The sequence below is a fragment of the Aegilops tauschii genome, chromosome 3, assembly GCF_002575655.3.
Source record: "Aegilops tauschii subsp. strangulata cultivar AL8/78 chromosome 3, Aet v6.0, whole genome shotgun sequence".
Classification (NCBI taxonomy): domain Eukaryota; kingdom Viridiplantae; phylum Streptophyta; class Magnoliopsida; order Poales; family Poaceae; genus Aegilops; species Aegilops tauschii.
The window spans coordinates 573,597,483-573,610,004 of record NC_053037.3 but is presented as its reverse complement, the minus strand read 5'-3'; the positions used below and the strand labels follow the sequence as shown (position 1 = coordinate 573,610,004).

The following is a 12,522-nucleotide window of genomic DNA, read 5'->3' as shown; positions in this document are numbered from 1 at the left end:
TAGGACTGACCACTTTTATCATCAATAAGTGGATAACTGACTTTCGTTGGCGATGATGGTGAAGAAGACGCGGCAATACGGATGTGTCACCACTAGGGACGTGAAAAAGATTTGTTTCTCCCGTTGCAACGCACGGGCATGTTTCCTACTACATAGCCAAAACTATCACACTATGGGTTAGGGTTACAAAAAACTACCATTTTTTTAACTTTCTAAAAGGCTACTACTATTTTGGTTCGATGTTGCAAAAAACACTCGTTGTTCAAGCGTTAAATTTAACCGCGGTTATGACAACGCTAACCCACCCGTTAAGTCCACCATTACTTCAAAGTAAACACTAATAGCTTTGACGATTAGGTTGACCGTTATGATAGGTGGAGTCCACAGTCCGTCCCTTTAAAAAATAAAAATCAATCAGGCCCCTGTAACTTTTTAAAAAAGCAATCAAGTACCTATAGTTCTTTTTAAAAAGCAATAAGATTCCTGTAAATTTTTTTAAAAAAGCAATCAAGTCCCTGTGACTATTTTTAAAAAAGCAATTGAGTCCGTGAAACTTTTAAAAAAGCAATCGGAGCCCTGTTAGTGTTTTTAAAAAGCAAGTCGGCCGTGGTGGTGGCTAGTCGTGGTTGCTGCGGCCTCGGCTGCACCGTCGTGGTGCTGCTGCACAGGTCCCTGCGCCCCCTTCGATCATGGGGCACACCCGTGCTTGGCCTGCGCCCAGCGTCGTTAGAGCTCTGCCCCGCCGCGGCCTTGTGAAGATCACACCGTAGTCGACCTCCTGCTGAGTGCGCCTCAGTCTAGCGTGCGGCTGGGCCGAGCGTGGCGGAGATTGTGGTTGGGTGCCGCCTCTACATGTTGGGGCCGCCGCTGCCACTTCTTGCCACCGTGTCTGCTTGCCGCTTCTCCTTGTCACCGCCGCTACTTACCACCGACGCTCTCCTGCATGCCTCCCCTGTCGCACCCTAGTGGTGCTTCCGTCACCGCCGAGCTCCTGTGTAGGTCGTGTCGCGCCGCCGCGGCTGATGGAGGTCGGGAGATCAGGCGGCGCTCTCGGAAGGGGAGTAAATAGCATAAAACTACTACTTTATAGGCTAGGGTTTCAAAAAACTACCGGTTTTTAATTTTTCACTGATAACTACCAACTCGGGGGTCGGCTGTTTCAGAAAACCCCAAATGCCCGTTGCTTAAAAATTAAACCTGTTTAAGACATGTCAGGCCCGCACCTAAACATTCTGTCTATTTGACCGTGTGTTGACTGTTAACTGACATGTGTGGCCCACATGTCAGTTTCGTCTTCCTCTTCTCTTTCCCTCTTCTCTTTCTTCATCCTCCCTCCCCTCCCCATGGTCGTGGGAGTTGCTCGCCGGAGCTGATGGTGGTGGAGTTGGCGACGAGGAGGCATTCCAGAGGCCGGCCTTGTCCTTGGCGGCGGGAGGTGCGCACTCCAGCAACGCGCAGGCCGTCCGCTTTGGCCGCAGGTGAGGCAGGGAAGGTAGGGCAGCGGCCGGCACAGGCGAGGCAGAGTGTGGCCGCCGGCGCAGGCGAGGCAGGGCGTGGTGGTCGGCACACAAAGGTGAGGGAGGGCGTGGCGGCGGCCACATGCGAGGGGCGGGGTGGCGGCGGCCACATGCGAGGGGCGGCGTGGCGGCGGCCACATGCGAGGGGCGGCGTGGATACGGCCGCTGTGGGTGCGGCTCGCCAGTCGCAGGCGGTGCACGGCGTCGACCCGGAGGAGGTGGCATCGCAGTTCGAGGCAGAGCACTCGAGATCGAGCTCCTGCCATGGCGGGTGCGCCTCCTCTCTAGTGACCTGATTGCTTTTGTGAAAACTTTCACGGAGTCGATTGCTTTTTCATAAAACTTCCAGGGACCCGATTGCTTTTTCAGACACTGACATGTGGGCCCTACATGTCAGTTAACGGTCAAACACACGGTCAAATAGACGGAATGTTTAGGTGCGGGCCCGACCTGTCATAAACAGGTTTAATTTTTAAGCAACGGGCATTTGGGGTTTTTTGAAACAGCCGACCCCCGAGTTGGTAGTTATCAGCGAAAATTAAAAACCGGTAGTTTTTTGAAACCCTAACCTGTAAAGTACTCCCTCCGTCTCAAAATTCTTATGTTAGATTTGTTTAAATACGGATGTATCAAGTTACGTTTTAGTATTAGATACATCCATATCTAGACAAATCTAAGACAAGAATTTTGGGACGGAGGGAGTAGTAGTTTTATGCTATTTACTCTCACAAGGGAGACGGGGCAAGGCAGCATGGTGTTCCGTATTCTTTGGGAAAAGAAGTTCATTATGGATTTTAGTGTGGCTGACTTGTGGATCCCACTGGCCAGTAAATGGCTGAAGTTAACTGTTCAGACAACGGTGTTGACTTTTGTGCCACGTGGACCTGACAAGCGGGCACATCCATGTCATAAACCGGAAATACATAACCGTCCAGCAACTAGTGTTTTTTGGAACAACCAATCAAAATAGTTGTAGTGTATTGGAAAAAATAAAGAAAGTGATAGTTTTCTGTAAAAAAATATAGAAGTAGGGTGATAACTACTCCCTCCGTTCCTAAATACTTGTCTTTCTAGGCATTTCAACAAGTGACTACATACGGAGTAAAATGAGTGAATCTACACTCTAAAATATGTCTACATACATCCGTATGTGATATTCATTTGAAATGCCTAGAAAGACAAGTATTTAGGAACGGATGGAGTAATAGTTATGCATGTACTTTCAACTGCTGTTCTTAGTAACTTGCAGCTCAATAGCTCACCCACTGGTCTATATTGCTTTCAATTGCTGCTCTCTGCTTATTGTTTGCAGCATTACACAAACATTTTGAGCTATTGATAGAGTCTAGTTCTCTGGTACAGTGATCAGTTGCACCACTCCCCAGTTGAAACAGCTCCGAACACATGCGCACTCTAAACAGGATAAAGCCTATGTAAATGTACAACACCCGCCAAGCAAAAAAATTAGTAAATAATCTACAATGCCCCTTTAATTAGACACAGCAATTGCAAACCATGTCACAGATATTTATAAGCTCGGAACATCTTGAGTTCTTTGCAGCAATGATGAGCTGCAAAGCACATCCTCTAAATTTTTTATTTCTGAAATAATGCCCAGAAATGCAAGGAACAAACTACAAATGCAACATTAATGTTACTTTCATACCATGTTATATGGCCAAGCCGCATCGTACAGCAGATCGACAAACCGTTTCTTGCCCGGCACTTAACATTGCAAAATTAACAAAGCTTACAGAGAACAATGATGCACGCTAATATGATCAATGGTCTAATTGTGGGAGCCAAATTCAGAAGTTGGCAAAAAGTTCCATGTCCTAATTAAGCACCCGATTGCATTATGGAATCTATTGAACAAAGATGCGCCGGTGCATTATGGAATCTGTTTCAAACAACTCTCAGTAAAAACTCTTAGTTTCTTTGCAAAAGACTGTAAAAAAAGGCGATTTCATACAGGGAGTACCTAACTACCTATTATCTTTCAAGTTAATTATTTTATTTATTATCTTTTCTTTCTGTTTTATAGCATTTACATTCATCCCCATATCCTTGGAGGCACAGCTCCCCCCTCTGCCCTGCTCCCTATAGGAAGTTTTAATAATTTATTATTCTGGGTTAGGTTACTGAGAACATCTGGTGTTGTTTTCTGCATTATTTGGGAACTAGGTGTATGAGGTTGTAGTTGATTCACATGCTGGCCAGTGAAATGCAGCAAAACAATGTAAGTAGATCCCCGATAACAGCATTGGGTCGCTGAAATAATACTTACACCAAGTAACTAGTTCTCCGCAATAAAAAAGCAGAGAACGCAGAAGCGGCACAAGAGGCATTCATTCAGAGTATCATAAGTACCATCTGAAACAAAAGAGGGTTCACAGGTACAGAACAAAACGACCAATTTAGTGTTGTACCAGTAATCATCTAGTAACTGAACATACTGATTCATTTTTTAAAAGAAAAACAACTGATATCCTAACTGAAGGAATTGATGATCTCAATGACACAATGCAAGATTCAACTTACCAGGATCCAACCACCCCAAGCTCACTGCTGGTACAGTAAACAAAAAGCTAATACATTGCTGAATGGTAATAAGCTGCAGCTGCGCAAAAACTCAACCGGGGCAGTCTTTTCTCAGAGAGCAAACCGATATTTCACTGCAGTTCGAGATGAAGAAGAAATTGTAAAGGTTAGGCTGACAACTAGTAGTTGTGCATGTACTTTCAACTGCTGTTCTTTGCTTACTGTTGCAGCATTACACCGACATTTTGAGCTATTGGTATTGAGTCTAGTTCTCTTATATGGTGATTACGGATCAGTTGCACCAAACGCCCAGTTGAAACAGCACTGAAGACAAGCTGGGAACATCTTAAGTTCTTCGCAGCAATGATAAGCTGCAAAGCACATCCTCTATAAATTTTATTTCTGCAGTAATGCCCATAAATACAAGGAACAAACTGCAAATGCAACTAGTTCACGGGGCTGAAGCATAGACGCATGGGAGCATTAGAAAAAATATACTCCCTCCGTTCCTAAATACTTGTCTTTCTAGGCATTTCAACAAGTGACTACATACGGAGTAAAATTAGTGGATCTACACTTTAAAATATGTCTACATACATCCGTATGTGATAGTCATTTGAAATGCCTAGAAAGACAAGTATTTAGGAACGGAGGGAGTATGAAACACTACTTTCATACCCTGTTGTAAGCTCAAGCCGCATCATACAGCATCTCGACAAACCGTGTCTTGCCCAGGACATGGCATTGCAAAATTAACAAAGCTTACAGAGAACAATGATGCATACTAATATGATCAATGGTCTAACTGCAGGAGCTAATCAGAAGTTGGCAAAACCTTCATGTCGTAATTATGCACCAGATTGTAATTCTAATAAGTAATGCAAAGAGAAGAAGTGGGACACACAGAAAAAAGATACTCCCTCTGTCCCATAATATAAGAATGTTTCTTATATTATGGGACGTAGGGAGTAGCATAAAGCACAATAGATGTAGCATTTGGTTCATACAAAATATTACCTCCATCCCAAAATTCTTGTCTTAGATTTGTCTAGATACGGATGTATCTAACACTAAAACATGACTAGATACATTCGTATCTAGACAAATTTAAGACAAGAATTTTAGGACGGAGGGAGTTCTAATTAAGACAGCAAACAGTAGTTCCACTAAAGGTGATCTAACATACGATCAATCTGTTTCTTACACGTTACATGGCAAGGCATATCCAAAATAACAAAGCAAAAGACTAGAGAGTAATTAGGAGCAATTACTTAGCAAAACCATAGCCTTTGTCTGTCAGTCATCGAGATCAATCTCCCCAAAGTTGAACATCTGCCAGCGCCTTATGGAATCTGTTGTAAGGCCATTTGAGAATCAGGGATGTTGATGGTGTAGCTGGAGAGAAGGTGGATGATCGTCAAAGGACGGTCAGCAACCAGGACAAACTGCTTGCCGTGCTTCACGAAATCGGCAGCTTCAGAGATCCTCTCTACTTTCCTGTTCTTGATGTTGCACTTGCAGATGTGAGCTGACGAACCCAGATTTTCAATGTAGTAGACACAGTTTGCCTCGATGCCTGGGAACTTCTCAGCATCGACAGCCAGGCACCTCTGAAGACCCATGAAGATGGCATAGTTGCTGATGCTGTCCAAAGCCACAAGCTTACCTATCTGAATGTTCTTTTTTAAAACAAAGATCGATCCCTCTGCATTCACAACAAGCAGCATATGTTTACCCAAACCCACTGGAAACCATTTGAGGTCGGTTGCATCTGGAAGACCGCCGGGGAAAAACTTGGCAACATCACCAGACATGAGCAAACTGCATAAATCATCAAGCACACCATGAAATGCCGGCTCTATGTCTGCGTAAACACCAGCCAGGACCGTCTTACGGAAGAAATCATACTCTGCTTCCGGTCCGGGACCCTCTAGGACGTCAAAACCAATATCGCTGAGGTCAGCCGTGTAAACATTGTGAGATGAATCGCAGAACAAGGTGAGCGTGGGAGAAGAGTCGTCAAAGAAGACGACAGCGGCGGATCCCACCTTGGGGGGCACCGGCGCCACGAAACGGATGACAACGCGGGTGAGAGGGTTGAGGACGTTGACCGCGTGAGGAGGGCTTTTGTCCGCCAGGACCAGGTAGCCATTGCGAGTGGTTGCCACGACGTGGTGGTCGTTGAGCAGCGGGAGTTCTCTGTGGAGAAAGCGGCCGGAGTCGGTGTTCAACAGGAGCATCTTTCCTTGGCTCTGGAAGACCTCGTCGAGGACGATCCAGCGGCGCGGGCGGAAGCGGGGGTCGGTGGCGTCGCTCCTGGGGTCATCGGTGGCGGCGCGCCAACCGGAGCAGACTGCGCGGAAGTCCATGTAGAAGTCGAGGTCGTTAGTGGCCAGGAGGGAGTCCGCGACGTGGCGGACGAGGTCGGGCGGGAGCGCGGACCAGCCTGCGGCTGCGACCGGAAGGAGCGGCGAGGTTTCCAGACGAGGCGGACCCTCCTTCTTCCTCTTTGCAGGCGGCAGAACAGGGGCGGCCATGGCTGCGCGCTCGAGCCGCTTCACTTAACTGCGGTTAGGATGCAATGTCGTGAAAAAAAGATTCAACTTTCCCAGTGAGCAGCGTAATGGAAAGTGGAAACAAGATACATAATCGGTAAGAAATGGAGAAGCGGGGAGGATTTCCTTACCCGGATGAAGAGTCGCCGAGCTGCGCGTGCCGAGAGGAGGCCGGCCCGCGGGAGGGGAGGACGGAGGCGGCGCGGGGAGAGAGAGATAGGTGGGGGGTGGTGCCGGAGCTGGGCCTTCTGTAGGCGGCGGCGGGTGGGGAAGAGAGTGAGGTAGGGGCGGCTGATTTGGGGAGGAATCAGAGAGATTGAGGTGTCTGCTATTTTACAAAAGTGCCCTTTTACCGGAGCTCGCATGCACCCTAAAAAACAGTAAAGAAACAGAAAACTAGTAAAAATTCAAAAAACTGATTTTTTTTTGTGATTAATGTTTTAACTTCCTGCAAAGGTTTTCTAATGAAACGACATTGCTGGAGGTCTGTAAAAAATAAAATTGATGATCCAAAATGCTTCCAACAATAGTTTTTTTGAATCATCGATTTTGTTTTCTTTTGTCCAGAGCTCCACAAATGTCATTTCATCACAACATGTTGCATGCAGTTAAGGTTTGGTTGTACAGATATTGCTTTCTTGAATCTAAAGATCGATTTATCACGAACCAATTCATGCATCGCAAAACAATAAAAAAATAGAGAAAAAATGTGTGAATTATTCAATGAAAAAGGAAAAAAATGAAGTTGGCAAACGACTGAAGGATATGAACTGATGAGTCTGAATGAAAGAAAGCTAAATAAATAGAAGAAAAGACGAAGCAATAGAGAATAAAACAAGGTTAGAAGTTTGAAAGGAAATCACAGTTACATCAATGGAAAAGCACCGCAAGAACAGATGAAGGAGAAAGAAGATGAACATTAGTGAATAACTGTTAGAACATAACGGGAATATGAACTGATGAGTCTGAATGAAAGAAAGCTAAATAAATAGAAGAAAAGAAGAAGCAATAGCGAATAAAACAAGGTTAAAAGTTTGAAAGGAAATCACAGTTACATTAATGGAAAAGCACCGCTAGAACAGATGAAGGAGAAAGAAGATGAACATTAGTGAATAACTGTTAGAACATAACGGGACGATGAAGTGTATCAAAAAGGGTTTAAAAAAAAGGAAAAAGGCCCCCCCGTCCCCCGTGTCACTCCTCCAGGGGCGACACGGGCGGAAGCGCCAAATCCCGCCGCCGGCCTCCCTTCCTCCCTGCCCTCTCCCCTCGCCACCGTTGAAGGACATGGCCGGGCGAAGCCCGTCGTCTGGACGGCGGTGGCGGGGCTTCCCCATCTCGCGGCGACGCGGGTGTGGCCGATCTGGTGCGGCGGCCACGGTGATGGTCCTCGGCGCATCTTGCGCGAGGGCTCGGCAGGGCGCGGATCTGGGGCCGCTCTGCCAGGATCTGCGTGTGGTGGGCGCGGCGGGGGCTCTTGGTGGCGACTCTGCTCCTGCCCTGCCTGGCCGGAGGCGGCCTGCTCGGTCGGGCGGGCGTCCTTTTCTGGCGAGGTTTGTAGTTTGCTCCAGTCGGCGCGGTGCTGGTTTGAGCTGCTAGTCTCCCCGGGGCAGTGGCCTCTACGTGGTGTAGGGGTCCTGCCGGTGGTGTGTATAGTGGCGCTACTCCCTCCCAGATCCGGTATGGCTGCGTGCGCCTTGGGCAGGTTGGATTCACTTCGATCCGGCCTGTGGTGGTATGATTCTGACCGTGGGCGGCCATGGTCACTTGTGGTGGTGCAGATCAGCTCTCACCTCACTCAACCGGTCTTCGGGAGTGTGTCAGATCAACTTGGGCGAAAGCCTTGCTACAACTGGAGTCGGCGGCGGCGACGCCTGTGGGCGCCGCTAACCTCCTTGAAGGCGTCATTGTTTTTGTTGTTTGCACCCTCCTCGTCGAGACCCCGGGGGAAACCCAAGTCCACATCCTCCTGTATGGATAGTGACGGCGCAACCAGCGTCGCAACCCTTCTTGAAGGCGTCATCTTTGGGGTCAACATGATTGTTGTGTGGGTGTTGCTTGCTGTCGGAATGTTGATGGTGGTTGTCCGGCCGGTCGGGCTCGACGGTGGTTTGTGTTGCTGTCGTCCTGCTTCCTCTGTGTTCGTCTTCGGTGGTGTTCCCTGGTGTCGGCCGTGTTGCTGTGCATGTTCAAGTACCTCCCTTGGTGGACATTGTTTTGCGGTAAGCTTAGTGCTCTTGGTGTTGTTCTGGTTCATCTTTGCTCTTCAACGACGCAAGATGCCTCCCCAACTTGCTAATCGTTTCGAATTCTCATGGCGGAGCTCCCAGTCAAGGTTCGTGTTATCACTCATTGGTTGTAGTTGCTCTTGAGTTGTGTCGTGAGGTTCGGTATGCACGCCGGTGCGGTGCGTTAGGTTGCATGCTTAGTCTTGGTATTGTGATCCTTTGACGACACCCCACTTCTACTTGTGCCTTCTATGGTGTTTGTTCTTCGATCTGATAGCTAGGCCGGGCCTTGTCCTGGACGTCCTTTTTTCTCATCTCTTGTAATCTTCTTACTTGTATGGTTTTGGGCCCGGTTTTCCTCGTAAACGGGGTCAACTTGTTTAGGTTTTCGATCCAGTTTCCCTTATAAACTGAATCAGCCAAAGCTTAAGGGGCGATTCTTGGCTTTGGCAACTTTTTGACAAATATAGATATAGTCAGGTGGGGATCCCCCCCACCCCCCGTGACCGTTAAAAGAAAGTGTATCAAAAAGAGCATGGTCGTAGAAGTACACGGGGATGCTATATTTGTACAGAAAAACATGTATACTCTCTCGTATTCACGCGTTTAAGAATTTACATCCATTACTATCGAATTTACCCGAAATACATGTATACTCTCTCGATTTTTTTAGGTTAAATCCTCTGAGACTGGTAGAGTAGTGCTACGTTGCAGCATATTATCACTTCTCCCGTTTTCTGGATGTGATGACGTGACCTTTTGATGCACTTATTCAGGTTTTAGATGCAACTTCATGGGCTAAAACAGATTTAATTCTGTCCTAACTACATGGGTATTGATGCACTTAGGCAGCATGCTAGGCTAATGTCCTAAAATTATGAAGAAAAGAGAATATTAGAAATTTATACATCGGATGATCAGATCCCGAGACATGTACACAGTATGCCAAAGTATTAAAAGAAACTAGGCTAAAGGGGGAAGAAACCCCCTTAGCGTAGCTATCGTGGGAAACCACGGCCACCTATGGGACCACAGTGCCCCTTGCTGGTTCGGCAGGGGGACATCGCATTGCACAAAGAGCAGACGAGCATGGGGCAGCATGGCAGAGATCACGCACGCAATTTTACCCAGGTTCGGGCTGCCGTGAGGCATAAAACCCTACTCCTGCTTTGGTGAATTGATGGTGGAAGAGTGGTGCTAGAGCGTAGTACACTTGCCCGGCAGGGGCGGCAATGGCTACGTGCGTACGAGTGTGAGTTATCCAACCTTCTAACCCTTTCTACGGTCGCCATGGGCCTCCTTTTGTAGATTAAGGGGTTACCACAATGACAAATTAGTCATTATGTGCTGATAAGTAGCAAACAGTGCTATCATACCTAACTCTGCAGGCTGACAGGGGTGCATTAAATGAACCACTTAACGTCACGTCGTTGGTTGGCCGGCAAGCCTTGCCGGGCTATCTTGCTAGCTTCACACCTGCTCGCTTGACACGTCGCATGACGAGTGTCGTCTGTAGGCATCTTCTATAGAGAAAAGTTGCCATGTGGCGAATGACTGTCACTAAGTCACTTTGCGGCTTGACACCGCACTGATTGATGACGTGGGTCGTGGCGGAGTGGTTGGGTGAGGTGGTTTTGCCTTCGTGAGTCCCGGCAAGCCCTGCCGGGATGTCTTGGGCGCCTTCTTCTGGGGGTGGCCTCGCCCCTGCCGGGCTCGCCTTCCCGGCAAGGGAGGCTCTTCTCCTAATGGTATCTTGCTTCTCTGGCTTGACTCTGGTCCTCTTGATCTGCATGTTGGTACTTCGAAGCTCTTGGTCTCTTGTTCTATGACTTGGGTTGGTGCCTCAATCCTGTTCCCGTGCCTGTGCACAGTCCGGGCAACAGACCCACGGTTTGTTGCACCGACAGAAGCCCCCGGGCCTGCCCCGAACGCGCTGCCGAGCGTCGTCGGGGTAGGGCCTAATAAGTTCACAGGCGGGGGCGCTGAAGAGGCTGGTCTCTTGAGGTCCGCTTTGCGTCTTCATTAATCTTGGGTCCATGCTAGTTTCCGGTTTCCCCGCGCGTTGCGTGTAACGCCAATAGTGGTGGGGCCACCCTTGTAATGGCACGTGAATGACTTTAACACACGGGGTAAAAACTGCCAATTCACTCTTCCCATCACACCCTTATCCTTAGCCACGTATGCGGCATGCATCGCGCGGGGTAGGTAACGGAGGCGCGTGGCGCAGGAGAGCGTCAAGGCGAGGGCCCGACCTTCTTGAATTGGTGGAGGAGGGTGGTGGTCACCCATTGAGGGAGCGGCTCCCCTCCCCGACCCGCCTATAAAAGGAGGGGCGAAGGGAGGTCGGGGTCATCCATCCTTGCACTCTCCTTCCTCTGTCTTCTGTTTCCTGCTGGTTATGTTGAGGAAAAGAGCCTTGGGCCAGGCCCCGGGCTCCACTCCGAGGATTGCATCGCCAAATGTAGGTGCTTCGGGAGTGGGTCTGGTCCGCGCTGTGAGGACTGCCACCTCTCCTTATCGTGAGGAGAGGCTTGCCCTTCTCGTTCCAATTGGCCGCCTATTAAGCAGCGTGGTACCCCGCCCGGGGTCGTGCTACCTCTTGAGCATGCGTTGGTTTTCCCTTGAAGAGGAAAGAGTGATGCAGCAAAGTAGCGTAAGTATTTCCCTCAGTTTTTGAGAACCAAGGTATCAATCCACTAGGAGATTACACGCAAGTCACCTAGTACCTGCACAAACAATCAAGAACCTTGCAACCAACGCGATAAAGGGGTTGTCAATCCCTTCATGGTCACTCGCAAAAGTGAGATCTAATAAAGATAGTAAAGTAAATATTTTTGGTATTTTTGTTGTATAGATTGGAAAGTAAATATTGCAAAATAAACGACGACAGAAATTGGCAAGTTGACGGGAAACTAATATGATGTAAAATAGACCCGGGTGTCGGTGTCAAAACCGGCGGATCTCGGGTAGGGGGTCCCGAACTGTGCGTCTAAGGTCGATGGTAACAAGAGACGGGGGACACGATGTTTACCCAAGTTCTGGCCCTCTCTATGGAGGTAATACCCTACTTCCTGCTTGATTGATCTTGATGAATATGAGTATTACAAGAGTTGATCTACCACGAGATCGTAATGGCTAAAACCCTAGATGCCTAGCCTGTATGATTATGATTGTCCCTATGGACTAAACCCTCTGGTTTTATAGACACCAGAGGGGACTAGGGTTGTACAAAGTTGGTTACAGAGAAAGGAATCTTCATATCCGAACGCTAAGCTTGCCATCCACGCTAAGGAGAGTCCCATCCAGACACGGGTGAGAGTCTTCGGTCTTGTATCTTCACAGCCCATCAGTCCGGCACATGTCCAACTGGCCGGACGCCCGAGGACCCCTTACTCCAGGACTCCCTCAGTAGCCCCTGAACCAGTCTTCAATGACGAGGTGTCTGGCGCGCAGATTGTCTTCGGCATTGCAAGGCGGGTTCCTCCTCCGAATACTCCAAAACAGCCTTCGAACACAAAGAACGTGTCCGGCTCTGCAAAACAAGTACCACACACCACCGCAGAGAGTATAATATTTCACGAGTCCAATCCACTGACAACTTTTGTAGCGTGACGCCACATCACCACCCGGTCATTATTTTGAACCGTTTTTCGGCCTGCCACTCCACGTTTTGAGATGCGG

General features: G+C 48.3%; 1 protein-coding gene across 2 annotated transcripts; it reads right to left on the bottom strand.

Moving 5' to 3' along the window:
• Positions 1-3,868: 3,868 nt before the first annotated feature.
• On the bottom strand, positions 3,869-9,297 carry LOC109762905 (uncharacterized). 2 transcript variants are annotated; one of them, XR_006671134.2, is made up of 3 exons: positions 6,745-9,297; positions 5,330-6,623; positions 3,869-4,429 (listed from the first exon to the last, which is right to left on the bottom strand). XR_006671134.2 is itself a non-coding variant. In XM_020321793.4 (2 exons), the coding sequence occupies exon 2, from the start codon at positions 6,593-6,595 to the stop codon at positions 5,402-5,404; it is 1,194 nt and encodes a 397-aa protein (XP_020177382.1). In that variant the 5' UTR covers positions 6,596-6,623; positions 6,745-9,297; the 3' UTR covers positions 5,220-5,401. The 2 variants fall into 2 exon arrangements, 1 of the variants encoding a protein (XP_020177382.1); XM_020321793.4 differs by lacking the exon at positions 3,869-4,429 and having other exon boundaries at positions 5,220-6,623.
• Positions 9,298-12,522: the final 3,225 nt, after the last annotated feature.